This window comes from Rhamphochromis longiceps, linkage group LG3 (assembly GCF_057381845.1).
Source record: "Rhamphochromis longiceps isolate RC_006_pf linkage group LG3, R_longiceps_female_GT1.1, whole genome shotgun sequence".
Lineage (NCBI taxonomy): Eukaryota > Metazoa > Chordata > Actinopteri > Cichliformes > Cichlidae > Rhamphochromis > Rhamphochromis longiceps.
In genome coordinates, this window is record NC_140559.1 from 27,728,190 (window position 1) to 27,746,486 (window position 18,297).

An 18,297-nucleotide genomic window follows, 5' to 3' on the forward strand; every position below is an offset into this window, starting at 1 on the left:
AACAGACTCTTCTGGTTGTTAATGGCCGTGTGCAGAGGATGCCTGGCATTGTCCATAATGTCCATCAGTTTCTTTAATGTCCTTTTCTCTGCCACTGTCACCAGAGTGTCCAGCTTCATGCCGACCACAGAGCTAGCCCTCCTGATCAGTTTCTCCAGCCTGGATGAGTCCTTCTTTGCTGTGCTGCTCCCCCAGCACACCACAGCATAGAAAAGTACTCCAGCAACCACCGACTGGTAAAACATCCTCAGGAGCTTCCTGCAGATGTTAAAAGACCTCAGCCTCCTGAGGAAGTACAGTCGGCTTTGGGCTTTTTTATACAGGTACTCTGTGTTGCATGACCAGTCCAGTTTATTGTCCACCCACAGCCCGAGGTACTTGTACTTGTTGACCACCTCCACCTCCTCCCCCTGGACATAGTATAAAATAACAATACTATGGAAGTCAGTAGGGACAAGAAACTGGTTACCAACATTCTTGAAAATATCTTCTTTTGTGTTCAACAGAACAAAGAAACAGGTTTAGAACAACTTGAGGGTGATGATTACCAAAATAAAGTTTTATTCCTTTTATCTTATTATCCATTTTATCTTATCCCTTTGCATTTAATTACTTCAGTTATACCAAATAATAAATGACCATCTTATTGGTCTCTTTTTAAGGTTAGTGTTGGAATACAAACATTTTGGGTTAACTGTAATGAAAACACATTTAATGCATAAACCTAAATTCAATTTATTATGAATATAGGAATATAGATTTGTCGAAATAAGTACACAAGAGTTAATTGAATTTTCAAGTCAAGAAATGAAATCAAAAAGATCATGACATTTCTAAACGTATTATTTTTTAAAGAATATTCATGTATTAGTGCATTGAACAAGAAAAAAATAAAACAAGTAATCATTCTAATTATGATTTTTACAGTAATTCCTACTTTCTACTGCAATCATATATTCTTACAGAATTTATCATGAAAGAAAGCACTAAGCATTCATTTTGAGAGTTAATCTTGGACAGCCAGAGCACACTTAGATTTTGGCAAGACTGAATGGACATGTCAAATAGTGCACAGTTAGTGAATAAGGCCAATTTCAAATGTCTGCTGTAATCTACTAGACTAATGCTCTTACACTGAAGATTTATAATGTGATGTTTACCGGACCCATAATTCTCTCCTTCTTCTCTTTTCAAGGAAATCCCAGACACCCTTCCAGAAGACAGAACTCTGCTGATGACTAATGATGAAGAGTGCACTGCAGGTCCTGTTCAGATAGAGGTCCCAGTGGATTCAGGTCAAACTAAAGAGCAAAACCAACTACTATTTCTGGCACTCAAGCTCAAACACAGTTTGACCAATGACTGTCTTGAAGATATCATGAAAATCCTTAATGTTGTTGGTGGCAGTGATTCAGCATGCAGGACAAAATATTCATTTTACAAAGCTTTTGATGATACAAAAGACATCATGAAAATCTGTTATGTGTGTGAACAGGGTAGTAATATAATGTCAGCTGAGCTGGACCAAGTTCATTGTGTTCAATGCAACATCACCTATGACAAAGCAAGTAGGTTTACCAATAACTTTTTCATATACCTCTCCTTGGAAGATCAAATCAAAAGTGTCTTGAGAATGCCAGGAATTACAGATGAATTAATTGCTTCCATTGATGAGTGTGTGGACCTACAGGACAGTGGTTTCACATGGGAAAATGACAAAGGAGTTTCTGTCAATACAAAAGTAATCCCTCTAATTCTAATGAGTGATTCAGTTGCCAGACCTCTGGTCCAGAATTTTAAACAGTTTAATGGTGAACATGGATGCTCCTACTGCCTTCATGAAGGAAAGGAAGTTGAAAAAGGCAGAGGATCCACTCGTGTATATCCTTTTCAGAAGGACATTCAGTCCACTGTACCATCTGGGAACTCTTCTTGTTTAGCACTCGTAATAACACAAACACTAAATCCTGCTTCTCTGGTGCTGTTTTGTAGCAGTGTATACACCTGAGACTGTCACCTGTCTGTCTGTCCTGCACTCTCTCTCTGTTTCTTTCTCTCTGATTGTGGAATAAAAGTATGAACATGTATTTATAACTTGTGTTTGAATCCTGCAGCTTATCACACATTTGATTTCCATGTGTGACGACTGCAAGTGTCCAGAGTGAGGACAGACTGAGGGACCCACTGCTGCACATCATCTGTGAGGCTTTGCACCCCTGATGATCCACCAAGTCAAGTCAAGTCAAGTCAAGTCAAGTTGGCTTTATTGTCACTTCAACCATATACAGCTTAACAGTACACAGTGAGGCGAAACAAAGTTCCTCCAGGAACCAAGGTGCTACATGCAACATAAATTTACAACATATAAAAAAAAAAAAAAAAAAAAAAAAAAAAAAAAAAAAAATTCCCCCATCCAAAAAAAGAAAAGAAAAACTAACTATCTAAGGAAGCCTTTTTTTTTTTTGTTATCAGACAGCAGACAACAAAGTGCACGTGCAATTGTGCAAACAAGAGCAGCAAAGTGACAGAACGATAGAAAAACACAACGTAACATAGTAATAAGGTTTTTTGATGATGAGTTGAGGTAGTGGAGGAACGGTAAACATTCCTTAGTGTGGCAGCAAAAATTAGGAAGTACAGAAGTGCAAAAGAGCATTTACAGGTTGGTGTGTATGATGGTTTGGTGGTGTAGGTCAGTGTGTTTGTGCTTGTGTTGATTAGTCAGTCCAGTCTCAATGTTTTGAGGTAGCTGAGTAAACCTGAGTGATTGTGTGTGTGTGTGTGTGTGTGTGTGTGTGTGTGTGTGTGCGTGTGTTTATCAGTCAGTCCCTTTTTGCTGAGGCAATTCGGCAATGCGTTCAAAAAGGGAGAAAAAGGCATCTGGCTCTCTTTCATCAAATTTCGGCACCAAGCGCAAATTACGCACGACATCAAAAGTTTCAACTCCTTGTGGAGAAGACTCTTTAGCCTCAACACCACCTGATAACTTGCCCGCCTTGATTAGGTCTAGCCGATACTGCCCTAGCTCCAACTTTTCCTTTTCTAAAGAATGCTTTACACGTTCTTTCTCAATGCTCAGCTTGTCTCTTTCCATTTGTAAGAGTAACAACTCCTTTTGCTGCTCAAAAGACAAAGCAACGGCAGTTGAGACCACAGACTGATCAACCTCAGCCACTAAGGTCTGCATTTTACGTGGCAACACGCCTTTCTTTACTAATCCAACAATCATGTTTTACAGTCCTGTGGTCTCAGCCTCAGATACTTATTATATCACACAAAGCTCATGTAGAAACAAATGTACAAAATATGTTCTCCTTCATTTCTGTCAAACAAAACTGTATGAAATGTTTCCAGCTGTTAGCATCATGGTTGCTAGGCAACCTAGGCAGCGTGACGGAGGCTAGACCGTCCCATTTCACAAGCCTACAAGCATCGCACTTCTGGCCTTAGCGGTCTTTGAGTACGCGGCCCTTGAGGACCGTTAAGCCTGCGTACTTTAAGGCTGCAGAACCTGAATTGCGATACAGCCTTTGTTCATTGTATTTAGTTTCACTTCCCCTACCCTGCCATTATGTTCATGTCAGTCAGCTGCTTCCCCATGTGTTCCCACTTCCCGTGATCACCTCCTGTTTATATTTAAGTTCTCTATTTCTGCGTTTCATTGTCAGGTCATCTGTTAACCTCACCGTAGTATGTCATAGTGTTTCATAGTGGTCACAATTGTCACAGTTTATTCACAGTTTCTCATAGTTGTTTCATTGTGTTTCTTAGTTTTCATGTCTACATGTAAAAACTCTTAACATTAAAAACAGATGACTGCATAATTTTTAAGTACTTAACATACTTCAACACTTAGGAAAAGTGTGTAACAGTCACAATGGTGTGGTGTCTCTTTAATGTAACATAAGTCGAGGGTTTATGATGTCATTAGTGTGCGCCACTGCCCTCTCTGTTGCTGTGTCCGAATTCAGGGGAAGGATGCTCATAAGGACACTACCTACCTACGTCACAAGGTAGTGTCCGTAGACGGACGGGTAGTCAAGAAGTGAGCGGCTGTGGACAGCCCCATTTTTTTTCTCCATAGAAACTTTATTGAACAAACAATGAGTATCCAACATAACAGATGGGCTGTGGACAGCCTTCTATCCTTCAACCCCGCCCTTACTTGCGTGTTTTTCCGTCGCTAGTGCCACAGCGCAAATATTTTAAAATGGACCCAGAAATGTCACTCCGTTGTTTGGACAATTTTAATTCTCGAGGAGCTAGAAAACCTTATCGTCGCCGCCCGCATGTTTTGTACCTTAGGCTCATCAGAGACAATCATATCCAGGTAAAATAATTTCCTTTAATCTACACGCATTTAGGAATTACTTAGCTAATTACACAGATAATTGAATTATTGCCAGTGTTGTGCCAAAAAGTGTTCGCCTGCCAAAACTGATTTCCAATGTTTCCGTGTGTAATATGTGTAATATCTTTATGTATGTTGGTAAATAGACTTCGGTGAACATGGTTTACAAGGGGGTTTTATACATACAATAATTACCTGTTGTTCAAGTATCCTTATAACTCTGGTTATAATGTAGGTTCAATTGATATATTTGTTGCGCTGTCTGCTGTCCTCTTGACCAGATTACTCTTAAAAAATAAATTTGTAATGTCAACAAGATTGTTTGTGAACTGGATAAATAAAGGATATAGAAAAGTCACTGCCAAAAACTGATTGCAGCTTCTACCTTGTTACAGGAATGTTGCTGGTGGCTCAAGGTGACTTGATATCGTTAATGAGGGAAAGATTTGACATATGACAACATCGGTCATTCTTACACATGTACTGTATCATATAAAATATATAAACTAAATATCTTTGAAACGTATAGAATCTAATCTTTTGTTTGTTTTTTTACATAGCACTTTGTCAAACTGTTGTCTGCTACAGAGTTACAATTATTATACTAATAATATAGCATCCACTAAGAAACGGTCCAGGAACAGGTCACTCAGATTATTCCTGTATGAACAACTGTAAATACTGTTTTTTCATCTTTACATACTGTGTATTTGAAATATTCTTGTTTAAGAATCAGTGTGTGCACTTCCCAACACTGATTACTGATCACTGGACATACCTCACTATAAAATATGTCTAAGCTGCTCAGTATATATAAAAGTGTATGGCTCCGTGGCTTGCCTTGCTGTAGCACTGTTTTTGTTTTCGTCTTTTAATTGAGTTTAGTTTGCTTACCAAATTTGCCACATGGCTTAAACAAAAGAGCAATCAGTCCAGCTGCAGCTAAGAGAAACCCAGCTGTTCCTCCAATGGTGATGACAACCATTTGAAGATCAGATTTCATACAGCCAGCTAAAATGACATAACACTGTGCGGTTTTATAAATAACTTGGGATATTTTGAAAATGTAAAATACTCTAAAACATAAACCTCACATAGATGAAAAATGCAAATAAAACATGATTTTAGGTGTTAGGATGTACATATGTCACAGTGAAGTCCCTGCATACCTGGTATGAGGATTGTTGTTTCCCTTGTCTGGTTAATTGTTATTGTTATTTACTTTATTGCTATCAAATAAATATCCATGTAATATTGTTCAAAGTTAGCGTTATGTTCATACATGTTAAAAATGCCTGTAAATCAAATTGAGTTCAGTGACAATTACTGTTTGTTTGAATCAATTTATTAATAACATAAAACCTTTAAACTAATGCAACACATATTAACAGTGTAACAAATATATTCAAATAAATAAATTTCTCAATACGTAACTCATTTGGGAACTAATCTTTCTAGAAGTGAACACAGTCTGTCCATCCTCTCCCTGCTCTCCTCTCCTCAGCCTCTCTTTGCTGCCTCATGTCCTCTCTGATGAGGTCTAGCAGCTCATCATCCCGGTCTCTTTTCCTCGTTCTCCCTGTCGTTGGTGGCTGACTTGCTTCGTCATTGCTGTTGTTTTGGTCACCCACTGCTGCACTTGGCCCTGGAGTGTCCTCAGGGAGAGAGGACATTAGGACAGGAGGCTTAATGGAAGGCATCTGTCCTGTCACCTCATCCATGAGGGCAAACCAGGGCCAAGTAGCAGCAGTGGGCTTCCCACTGACCCCCTCTCCTGAGCCTGGATACTTGCAATCCTAAAGGCAGAGGAAATCACAAATGACAGTAGGCAAATAAAAACACCACAACAACTCTTAGTAATTGCACATTTATTAACTTGTGTTCTTAAGAAATTTCTTCTTGATAACACACATACGTACTTTGTATTCTTTAAAGTTATCTCATGTCTTCTGGCCTGCAAGGGGGTGACTTTCCCCTGCAGGCCCATCTTCTCCAGAATTGTCCTTGTTCCGCTCTTAATTTATTCCAATATAGGCGCTCTTTGCAATGAGCTAATTTTATTTTGAAATATGTTTTATTTTGAAAACCAGTTTCAGGAAGTGACAGGATGTCAGCCATGTTTGTTTAGTTCCTAGCGGATAACATGTGGGGAAATTTGATCCAGCGACATCTGCCTTTTGTTTGTGCCATCGACACCACCGTCTGTAAGTTTTCATTTGTATTGAATTGTAGGATTGTATTTTATGTATATTTTGTGGAAATATTTGCTGTAGAGGAATACTTTAGTAGTTGTGTGCTAACGCTAATGGATGTGTATTGGAATCTAATTTTGTTGTGCTAATGATGCTAGGTTAATTTTAGCTTTGTTATTTGTATTTCAGTTTTACTCTATGAGGAAATACTCACTAATTAAAAGGAGTTGGACGCTACATCCTGACTTCGTGCGTTTTTTCAAGTGGAGTTAGGCTACTGCTGAATTGTGTAGCGTACACACACAAGGAGAGCAGGATAGTCCTGATCATACACAACAAATAAGAGAAGAAAGGAAACCATGACAACTATGTTAATCCCTAAACCCAAAAGTTTTCACAGCAGAACACCAGAGGAACACCGTCTGGACATCACAGGTTCTGTACAGCAGCGGTTCGTGAGTCGTTTGGCCACGAAAGTTGAGGCTCCGCTGTGAAATTTATGGTTTTCGGGGTTTTTATCGTTAGCTCGGTTTCCCTGGGTCTTTCCCGTGTTGTAGTTGTGTGTCTTATTTTGAAAGAAATATTTACATTACCATAGTGACCAGAGAGCATTAGTCTGTGTCTGACATAAACCGGTCTGTGGCGCAAAAAGGTTGGGGACCGCTGCTGTACAGCATGAAAGTTAATAGGACCGTACTCATATGAATATGATGTGTAAATTGATTGATTCTTGTACCTCCACGCCGCCCAATTCTTCACCCCAGTGAAGAGGTGATCGTTTTCTCCTTGTTTTAATAAATTAAGCCGTTTGGTCTTTGTTCCCCACAACATATCACCAATTCGAAAAAAATCTAAATTATCTGTATGTAAGCGGCAATACATGAAAAACCATGGGACAAGCTGGTTTACGGTTATTTTAATAAAAGAAACATGTTTATGCAGATGCCCAAAGCTTAACAACATGACTGCTATAACAATTAAATTTTTGTAGAACCAGATTTTCATATACTTACATTTGAAAGTGTTTTCTTCTCCTGCTTCGACCACCATCGTTATCCGAAACAAATCTCCTCTATGACCCGCAATGAAGCCTGGGATACAGTAGGACACGAAGGATACATCAGACCAATCCTTAAAATTTGGGGCAAAGTAGGACGCATTTGTCGCCACATTTTGAGTGCTCTTTGAATTCGGACAGCCCTTGTCACGTCGCTGGGACGTCATTTCATCCAAATACGGCATTTTAAGCATCCTTCCCCTGAATTCGGACACAGCCTGTGACTTATGGGAGCAACATGCTTGCACACAAATACATGGAGAGAGACGGCTTTATATTTTTTTACTCCTCCAGAAACCCTTTGCAACGTTACAGGTTGTATGAACACTGTCATGTTTGATAAGCAGCAGCCGTTCAACCAGGCCTTGTATGTTTTGTTTTTTTCCCCCCTGTCCCGTTTGGCTCTTTTGCCATCAGAATTATTGTCTAAAGGCGAAGAAAGATGCCCAACGGATTTACTTTACCAAATGGACCATCCCAGCCTTGCCGTAATGGCCTATTTGATTCACCTTTTATTGTTTATTTTATTTTATTTTCACTTGTTAAATACGGGATGGACTTGACTGGGGAAAAGAAAGGGACCCCACCCCCAAAGTGGCCCAAGTGAGCCCCAGGCTCCAGGCCCCGACAAGCAGCCACCAAGGAGTGAGCCGGTGGCTACCTGGACGCCCATCCCTGGACATAGAGAACCACCAGCGCACCGATGTCTGAGGGCGTCTGCCACTGGCAGGGGAAGTGGGGGGGGGGGCAACAAAAGATGCAAAACCAAAAAATTTTCTAGATGTAGTAATCTCTAAATAATTTGTCAAACAGGGCAACCTCAGCCTCATTTCAAATAATAAGTTTAAAAGACATTATCCAGCATTTTTAAGTAGAAATAACTTTATCTTTCTTCATCACAAGCTAGCTGTTGTTGTCTGTAAAAAGGCCTTTAATCAAAGTTCTAGAATAAACCAGTAAAGTGTAATTATCAAAAATAACCCAGTGATTTTTAGAGTGTTTGAATTCACTTTTTGCTTACCATGTTTTATTTCATAGTAGAGGAGAAATCAGTGATATCTGATCAGGTCACAGTCTAGTTGAAAATGGCAGTTTCAGAAGAATAATGTGGCTTCTTCTGAAGCGTATCTTCTACACAAACAATTGGGTAAAATTTTGGCCCAATATTTGATCAAAGCTAGCGAACCTATGACCCAATAGAATTATTCAAGCCAGGGAGTTAATTAAAGAACCCAGCACATCGCCAACCCAACTCTTGAGTCACGACTTTTAAACCAACATTTAAACTTACAAACCTACGGCTTTTAACCATAAGTTGTTATAAAAGTAACCTAGCATGGTTTTATTATGTATTTGCAGAGATTTTGTGAAAAAAAGTTCAGTTTGTGTTTAGAGGTTTGTGAAAAGGGTGCAAAGTTGTATCTTAACAGTTATGACAATGTACAAAAGCTTTAGCAAAATATTTGGTTATTTCTGAAATTTAGCACTATTAGGTGAAACTAAAATTTTGGGAAGAGTGAAACAAAGGAGGGGAGACTTATTTAAAGTGAGACCTCATCATGTGTGTGTTGTGTGTGTGTGTGTGTGTGTCTAATTGTATGCTCGTGTGTGCTGATGCCATCAAAAGCAGAAATTAGATGGAGGACACAGAAGCAAACAGCATCAGATTAAGAAGATTAAAGTAATTTCAAGAGAAATTGGTGTAGTTTCAAGCAGATTTATACGTGGGTTAATCTATCAGTGAGTTAATCTAATCAGTGAGTGTTTAAAAACTGAACTGAAAGCTTACATAATGTTACACGAAAACACAGATACTCACAGACCAGTTTGATTCAATGCTTAATAGTTTAATGATGCAGAAGAGAAAAAAAGTTTTGTTTTTAAGTTTTTGCTAAAAGCATTCTTTCCATTACACATTTCAATTGCTCCTTTTAAAAGACACAATCACACTATTTTGTGTCACTTGTCGCTTCATTCCTTATGCATCGTTACAGCAAAAGAAAAAGGTAAAGATGTGAAAACAGATATTTTGAGTGAGATATGAGAAGATTTCTTTCTTTTTCAGATGACGTGTCTTCATGTCAGCCCAGGAATCATCACTTACTCTTAATGCAGACAGAAGGGAATCGGGACTGGCAAGACTGATCATTCATACACAGGTCTCCTGTAAGCACCAAAAATCAACTTTGACCGACATTTTTGTTGCATGAACACAAAAATATAGAATATATGAGAAAAATGTTTTGGTTTTTTTTTGGTTTTATGTATAATGACAATAGCACTTGTATATATTATGTACAATATTATACCTGAAAAATTCATTTCCATGCATTGCTCGCTGCCCGCGTTGTTAGGCTCCCCCCGACACCAGTTTGTGTATTGGAAACGTGTTCCATCGATCCAAAACCAATAACCCTCCTACAGAACAGAAAAAAGTTAAAAATAAGAAATCGTTTTTTAACGAAACTACACTTTAACATTATACATCGACTACCAAGTTTGGACACACCTTCTCATTTATTGGTTTGTCTTTACTTTCACTACTACCGACATTATAGATGGAAACTGAAGATATCAAATATATGAAACAAGATATATGGAATTATATGGCAATGAAAAAAAGATAACAGTGAAAAATAAGTAAAATATCCAATGGATAGATTTATGTTTTAACTGGCAGACTGGCATACCTGTTGACCATCAGAACCACCAATCCATGTTCGTCCATCAGCTCTACTCCCATCAGATATCACCCTCTGAATCAGCTGGTATTCCCCAAGGCTCTGTACAGATGCAAGGTTTGCACTCATGGTCTGACAGTTTCTCTACAGTAAACAAAAAGACAGAAGAGTTACAGAAGATTTATAAAACAACCTTCATGATTACACCACCACAAACATACAAACAATAATAAAACATACTAAGAAATATTTACATTGACTGACAAAATTATTGATTTTAATTATCTGACCTTTTTATTAATAGCTTACCATTCAACAAGTAATAAAAAATAACGTTTTTTAAAAATTATTATATCAAAAGGACTAATGATTAATACATTTACAATCATTTATCATTCAGAATTATTTCATGCAGTTAATGTTGGTGGCTTAAACCATTTACTGCAATAATTAGCATTATTTTTATAAATTAAAAAAAAAATAATATTTGCTATTATAAGCTTGGATGCATATTTCACAGTACATATAAGAACTGGTTTTAATCGAAGCAAAAATTGACAGGTGATTTATCCATGGCATAAATTGTAGGAACGTGAAACTGGAGACTTTAGTTTGTTTGCTTCTTTGTTTGCATTTCTTGTTTACTAATATATTGTTACTGTTTACTTGTTAAAAAGTAAAGCCATATATGACATACATACATATTAGAACAAATGATAGCATTATTAAAATTCAATAAATGATAACATTAACAATGATCAATACATACTATTATAATTTTAGACAAATTTTAACAGTACATTGGCTTTGATAACATTTTAATAATTGTCAATATAAAAATGTTTAATATAATATTAAAAAAATATTATTATAAGGTCTTATCCAAATATTAAAGAATCAAAGAAACACAGTCACAGTAACTGGTGAGTCCTGATGCGTCCTGAGCATCACCCCAGGGTAAGGGTGTAGAAACATAGAAGTAACATTTGTTGTTGGACTCAGTCCAACCAGCGGGACATGATGAGGACTTCTTGAGAACATAGCACTCATCTGAAGACAAAGCAAACATATTGTGTGACAAAATGCTGACCCAATTCCCCCTTTACTGGAATAATTATAATTATGGTCATTAACTTGTGTTTTATTGACAATAGTTTTACTTTTCAACAAATTTCAACTGGAAAATGTGTCATTTTCTTCCTTTAGATTTCTATTTTTAAAAACATGTATTTAAAAATAGATCTTATTATTTGGACAGCTGTATATAGCCCATTGACATGCACAACATTCAGTATGATACTAGTAACATACTTTTATACTTACCCTGAGCAGCGATCAGAGCCATCATTGCACAGAGAAGTGCAGATGCAGTCAGCAGCTTCATGATGATATTTAGTGTCTCTGTAAGAAACACATTAACAAAAGTGATTAGCAGTTTGATAAAGAAAGGATAGAAGATCCTCAGCATATTTGTAACATACCTGTCTGTAGAATGTCTTCTCTTTCAAGTGTCAGCCTGTAGCTTCACCCCTCAAGTAGAGATGAGCACTTATATACACTTTCTTATATTTACATTTCAATACCAGGAAGAGATGCACTAAAAATACTTAAGTATGTTTTGATTCCATGCTTCACTACCCCTGTCTTTACCAACCTTACGCAATTCTCTCCACCCAGCTTGAATTTCATGGATGTTTAATTTCATTTATTGACTGCTGGTCAACAAGGATGTCACGCTCCTGGGTCTTTGGCCCAGTGTAAATGTGTCTGGACTGTTGATTCTGGGTAGTTTAATGTTCTATGGTTAAGGTTCTGTTCCTCGTTTTGGTTTACAGTTGTGATCCCTCTGTTTATATTTGTTTTCTTAGGTCTTCTTAGTTTTGTTTTCTTGTCTGTAGGTTTCTGTTATCATGGAGCACGGAACAGGGGAATTTCCATGCCCCATGTTTAGTCAGCCTTATCCTTTCCATTTAGTCTTGTCTCTGCATTTGGTGTTCTCTTTCTATCTCCCCGTCAGTCTTGTTCCCATGTATGTTTCTCCACTGGTCTCAGTGTCACACCCAAGTGCTTCAAGATGATTTCGGAGTATTTCTATAAAAAACAAAATACCGTATTTTCACGACCATAAGGCGCACTTAAAAGTCTTAGATTTTCTTCAAAAAGTACGGCGCGCCCTATAGCGCAGTGCGCCCTGTGTATTGTAATGAGGACGTAGTAGAGAACAAAATGAAAACGCTAAAGGGTGAAGTGTGGCAGAGTTGGAGGAAAGACTCGAGCGGTGGATCATCGAGCAAAGAACGAGCGGGAGAAGCGTTTCGACGGTCACCATTCGGCTAAAAGCAGTTTCACTTTCACTTTTTATGAAACGGTGCCATTTTTCCATCCGGACCAGGACTACGGTAGCGCAGCAACTTCCAGCGGATTATAAGGAAAAGCTGGCCATCTTCCGCTCCTACTGCAGCAAACACATCGGCGACAAAAACATCCAGCCCAGCCACATCACTAACATGGACGAGGTCCCGCTCACTTTTGACATCCCGGTGAGTCACACTGTGGAGAAGAAGGGGACCAGCACGGTAGCAATACGCACAACGGGGTATGAAAAGTCGTCTTTTACTGTTGTGCTTGGCTGCCATGCTAATGGACAGAAACTGCCGCCTATGGTGCTTTTTAAGAGAAAGACTTTGCCTAAAGAGAAGTTTCCAGCAGAAATCATCATTAAGGCAAATGAAAAGGGCTGGATGGATGAGGAAATGATGAAAGAGTGGCTGAGGGAGGTTTATGTAAGGAGACCAGGTGTTTTTTTTCCACGCATCACCATCGCTCTTAATCTGTGACTCTATGCGTGCCCATCTCACAGCCGATGTGAAAAAACTAGTGAAACAAATGAACTGTGAGCTTGCTGTCATTCCGGGAGGCCTGACAAAGGAACTCCAACCGCTGGACATCGGTGTGAACCGCCCATTCAAAGTAAGGCTGCGAGCGGCCTGGGAGCGATGGATGACCGATGGAGACAACAGTTTCACCAAGAGTGGAAGGCAGCGCCGGGCGAGTTACGCCACAATTTGCGAATGGATTGTAGATACTTGGGCTAACATGTCTGCTGGCACTGTTGTTCGAGCTTTCGCAAAAGCCGGCATCATTTCCGAGGAGCCGCACGGCACGGAAAGTGACTCTGACGGTGAAGAAAGTGAACCTGGAATGTTTGATGGAGATTTAGCGCAGCTGTTCAATTCAGACACAGAGGATGAGGACTTCGATGGGTTTGATTGATGATAAAAATGTGAGTACCAAACTCAGTTTTGCTCCCGCTTTATTTTTAAATATGCGCACTTGTATGCTTGTGTGTTGTTGATGATGACGATTACCGGTAATAGAAATGTGAGTAAGGTACCGAACTCAGGTTTGCTCCCGCTTTATTTTTAAATACGCATACGGTACTTGTATGCGCCCTATGATCCAGTGCGCCTTATGTGTGTGTTAAATGCAGTAATGGCACACATAACTGAGACTGCGCCTTTTAGTACAGTGCGTCTTATGGTCGTGAAAATACGGTACCTAAAATGGGTAACAGATCAATAAAGAATAGCCATAAAATAGACAGTTTAAAAAAAAGGAAACGAACACTTTGAAAGCAAATCAGATTTGATACGATTTGATTTGACAAAGTTTCATTGCAGCAACTCAAAGAAACGCATCATTTACACATAGCATAACATGGCTTGGTCATTGTGATGCACCAAGCAAGTTACAGCTTGGATTGAATGATTTTAACATCAACTGCAAAAACTGAAAACGTGTTTGTATTTGTAAATATTTGTAAGTCCATACAAGAAGCTGATTGTGAGAAAATGTATCATTTATCCTACTACAGTTTACACCTTAAAGAGAAAGCTCATGAATGTGCCAGCTCTGGAGACCATCTTCCCCCTTATGGGAAAATAGTTAGTTCTAGATGGCAAGTTGTCATGAGAGAAGTATCATTATAATATTTGCTGTAATGTGAGAGTGTTTACAAAGTCACTGTATCAGCCACAGACTCACTTCCTCATATGCTACTGTACCAACTCCCATTAAAAAAACACTGTTGGCACCATCAGTCACACATGAAACTGTTGTTTCTTTAGAGATGGGTGGATGCTCAGTCAACACCCTCATCAAATACCACTAAAATTCAACAGGTTTTTTTTTCTTACAGTTTTCTTATGCTTATTTTTGTTTGTAGCATTTTGAAGTTTTTATTTGATTTGTCTCTTTTTTGTTTTGTCTGCAATAATGAATGAAGTGATGCTTCCATAAATAATGGAGAGCAGAAAAAAGTTTCACTAGGTAGCTACAGCTTCTGTCCTTTTGTGATAGCTTTCACTCTCTCAAAACAAGCGTAATGTTTGATATTTCAACAAGGAACAGTCAGCATTTCACAGATTTTTTTTCTGTTACTAGGTCATACTTTGTATTTATTGAGGGTGTAAAATCATATTGGATATATATGGAAAGGTTAACATAAAATAATGTTGATAACCAAACAGTTGCTGGTCCCCATTGACATAGTATGGACATAGTATAAAATAACAATCCTATGGAAGTCAGTAGGGACAAGAAACTGGTTACCAACATTCTTGAAAATATCTTCTTTTGTGTTCAACAGAACAAAGAAACAGGTTCAGAAAAACGTGGGGGTGATGATTACCAAAATAAAGTTTTATTCCTTTTATCTTATTATCCATTTTATCTTATCCCTTAGCATTTAATTACTTCAGTTATACCAAATAATAAATGACCATCTTATTGGTCTCTTTTTAAGGTTAGTGTTGGAATACAAACATTTTGGGTTAACTGTAATGAAAACACATTTAATGCATAAACCTAAATTGAATTTATTATGAATATAGGACTATAGATTTGTCGAAATAAGTACACAATAGTTAGTTGAATTTTCAAGTCAAGAAATGAAATCAAAAAGATCATGACATTTCTAAACGTATTATTTTTTAAAGAATATTCATGTATTAGTGCATTGAACAAGAAAAAAATAAAACAAGTAATCATTCTAATTATGATTTTTACAGTAATTCCTACTTTCTACTGCAATCATATATTCTTACAGAATTTATCATGAAAGAAAGCACTAAGCATTCATTTTGAGAGTTAATCTTGGACAGCCAGAGCACACTTAGATTTTGGCAAGACTGAATGGATATGTCAAATAGTGCACAGTTAGTGAATAAGGCCAATTTCAAATGTCTGCTGTAATCCACTAGGCTAATGCTCTTACACTGAAGATTTATAATGTGATGTTTACAGGACCCATAATTCTCTCCTTCTTCTCCTTTCAAGGAAATCCCAGACACCCTTCCAGAAGACAGAACTCTGCTGATGACTAATGAAGAAGAGTGCACTGCAGGTTCTGTTCAGATAGAGGTCCCAGTGGATTCAGGTCAAACTAAAGAGCAAAACCAACTTGTCACGGTTCTGGGTCCGTTGGACCCAGTATTTTGAGTTTATGTTTTGGTTTATTTTTGCATTATGGATTGTTTTCTGATGTTCTGGTGCTTTGTTTATTATTATCATTATAGATCTGTTTCTGTTATTCTTGGTGAGGGATCAGTTCTTAGGTTTTGGGTTCTCATGTGTGTTGCAGTTTCTGTTCAGTGTCTAGTCTGTCTCTCAGTGTCATGTCTGCATCTAGTTTAGTAATTCTTGTTTCCTGTCTTATTGTGAAAGTCTTTGTCTTATGTTAGAGTGTGCAGCTTAGCTCCCCCGTCTCGTTGGCCCTGATCTCCCCCCAGCTGTGTCTCCCTTCTGTTGCCCATTCCCTCATTACTACCCTGTGTATTTAAGCCCTGTGTTTTCCCATGCCTGGTGTCATGTTGTACCATCAGATTATGCCTGTGTTTTTCTGTTCTCCATATTCCGTGTTCACTTCATGTTTTGTTTTCGTACCAGCAATAAAGCTGAGGTTTTTGAGTTTCAAGTTAGTGTCAGAGTTCTGCGTTTGGATCCTCCTCTCCGCTTGCCTGCACACAGAGCCCTGACACAACTACTATTTCTGGCACTCAAGCTCAAACACAGTTTGACCAATGACTGTCTTGAAGATATCATGAAAATCCTTAATGTTGTTGTTGGCAGTGTTTCAGCAAATATTCATTTTACAAAGCTTTTGATGATACAAAAGACATCATGAAACCACCAGAGGAACACCGTCTGGACATCACAGGTTCTGTAAAGCAGCGGTCCGTGAGTCGTTTGGTACCGGGCCACGAAAGTTGAGGCTCTGCTGTGAAATTTATGGTTTTAACTTTTGTAGAACCAGATTTTCATATACTTACATTTGAAAGTGTTTTCCTCTCCTGCTTCGACCACCATCGTTATCAGAAACAAATCTCCTCTATGACCCGCAATGAATCCTGGGATATAGTAGGACACGAAGGATACAGTGCACTTTGAATTCGGACAGCCCTTGTCACGTCATTTCATCCAAATATGGCATTTTAAGCATCCTTCCCCTGAATTCGGACACAGCCTGTGACTTATGGGAGCAACATGCTTGCACTCAAATGCATGGAGAGAGACGGCTTTATATGTTTTACTCCTCCAGAAACCCTTTGCATTGTTACGGGTTGTATGAACACTGTCTGTCATGTTTGATAAGCAGCAGCCGTTCAACCAGGCCTTGTATGGTTGAAGTCTCACCCGAAATCGGATGCATCATCCAACTTTTCTGCAAAGTTGGCCCTCCTTTACAATGATCCCTACCATATCTCTAAGAGGATGTCTGATGTGAATCTCTCTCACCACAGTGGTAACTGGAGAGAAAGTTGGAGTTTTTCATGTTGCAAACCTGCAACCATTCTACACCTGGGCCACAGCTTTATCTGGCAAACATGAAAGCTAAAGGCTGCAGCAGCTTTGGATCTCAATCCCCCAGACAGCAGCTTGTCTCCTGCTCTTCCAGACCCAGGCCACAATGACTGTGACGCTATTGAAACAACCCCCATTGTCTCTAGCGACACCGCTGCTGAGACTGACTTTGACCGTACTGACACTGTCTGTCACGGACACGGCTCTGGGGACTTGGGGTCCGTGGGCAGTGGGGACTATGACTGTTATTGTTATTATTATTATTATTATTACTATTTGGTGTGTTGTCTGCACTGCCCCTGTGCACATCTGTAGGTAGGCAGGTATGTGTGTGTGTATTGCCTTTCTGCTGTGGCCAAGTTAAAGGCACCTTCAGCCCTGGGGGCGTGGCCTAACTTGAGGGCTGGCCACACCCGAAGTCCTGGCCGCACACCTGCTCCTCATCTGGGCTCGTCGGGGGAGCTATTTAGATGAGCGATGGAGTTTCCACCGACGCTGGATTATTGCGTTTGACTACACGTCAGTCTTCTAGCACAGTCAAGTGTGAGTGTATGCCTGCTGGGACAAGTGTGTAACGGCTGCCTCTATTGTTTTCCCCTCAGGAGGAGTGTGGGACGAGAAGGAGCAGTGAGCACGGGGAGTGCAGGGACACTGGGGCAGAGAGCACTACACAGGGACTTTTGGGAAGAAGACACTACACGGGAGTCTGGGAAACTGGGGATTTATTGTTGTTTACTTCACCACCTTGTAAATAAACACTGTTGCACTGAAGAGTCCGGCGTTTGGGTGCTATTTCCCCATCTCCCCACGGTCTGCCAGCCAGACCGTGACAGAATAATCCAGCCATTATGGGCCCAGTGGACTCAAGGACCGTCTCACAGGAGGAATTGCTCGCCCAGCTCTGGAATTACCGTCGGAGCATTATCCAGGCGGCAGATCCACATCAGAGACAAATACAGGTCATATTTTTTGATACTTTCCTGTCTTTAACCACGTTTTCTGTGAGCTTTTTGGACATTAAGAGATTAATTTCGATAATAACCATACTGAGGGCAAATTCCAGCTTTGAGCTTTTTGGTTTGGGCTGTCCGGGTGAGGCGGATGTGGCGACCTCCCTGGGAGCCCTTGCTGCCTGTTTCTTTTTTCATAGGCAGA

The 18,297-nt window shown here is 39.3% G+C and overlaps 1 protein-coding gene and 1 long non-coding RNA gene across 3 annotated transcripts in view; one reads left to right on the forward strand and one right to left on the reverse strand.

The window, feature by feature from the left end:
• Positions 1-17,399, forward strand: part of LOC146673771 (uncharacterized) — a 44,708-nt gene extending 27,309 nt beyond the window's left edge. Inside the window, exons 3-6 of one of the 2 annotated variants that reach the window (XR_014908789.1) lie at positions 105-323; positions 1,196-6,555; positions 9,666-9,766; positions 15,619-17,399. This is a non-coding gene — a long non-coding RNA (uncharacterized LOC146673771). Of the gene's footprint in view, positions 1-104; positions 6,556-9,665; positions 9,767-15,618 lie in introns of both variants that reach the window. The other variant, XR_014908786.1, reaches the window with a different exon arrangement.
• On the reverse strand, positions 8,368-11,665 carry LOC146673773 (ladderlectin-like). Its single transcript, XM_085391463.1, has 5 exons — positions 11,605-11,665; positions 11,219-11,331; positions 10,291-10,425; positions 9,910-10,018; positions 8,368-9,764 (listed from the first exon to the last, which is right to left on the reverse strand). The coding sequence occupies exons 1-5, from the start codon at positions 11,663-11,665 to the stop codon at positions 9,697-9,699; spliced, it is 486 nt and encodes a 161-aa protein (XP_085247589.1). The 3' UTR covers positions 8,368-9,696.
• Positions 17,400-18,297: the final 898 nt, after the last annotated feature.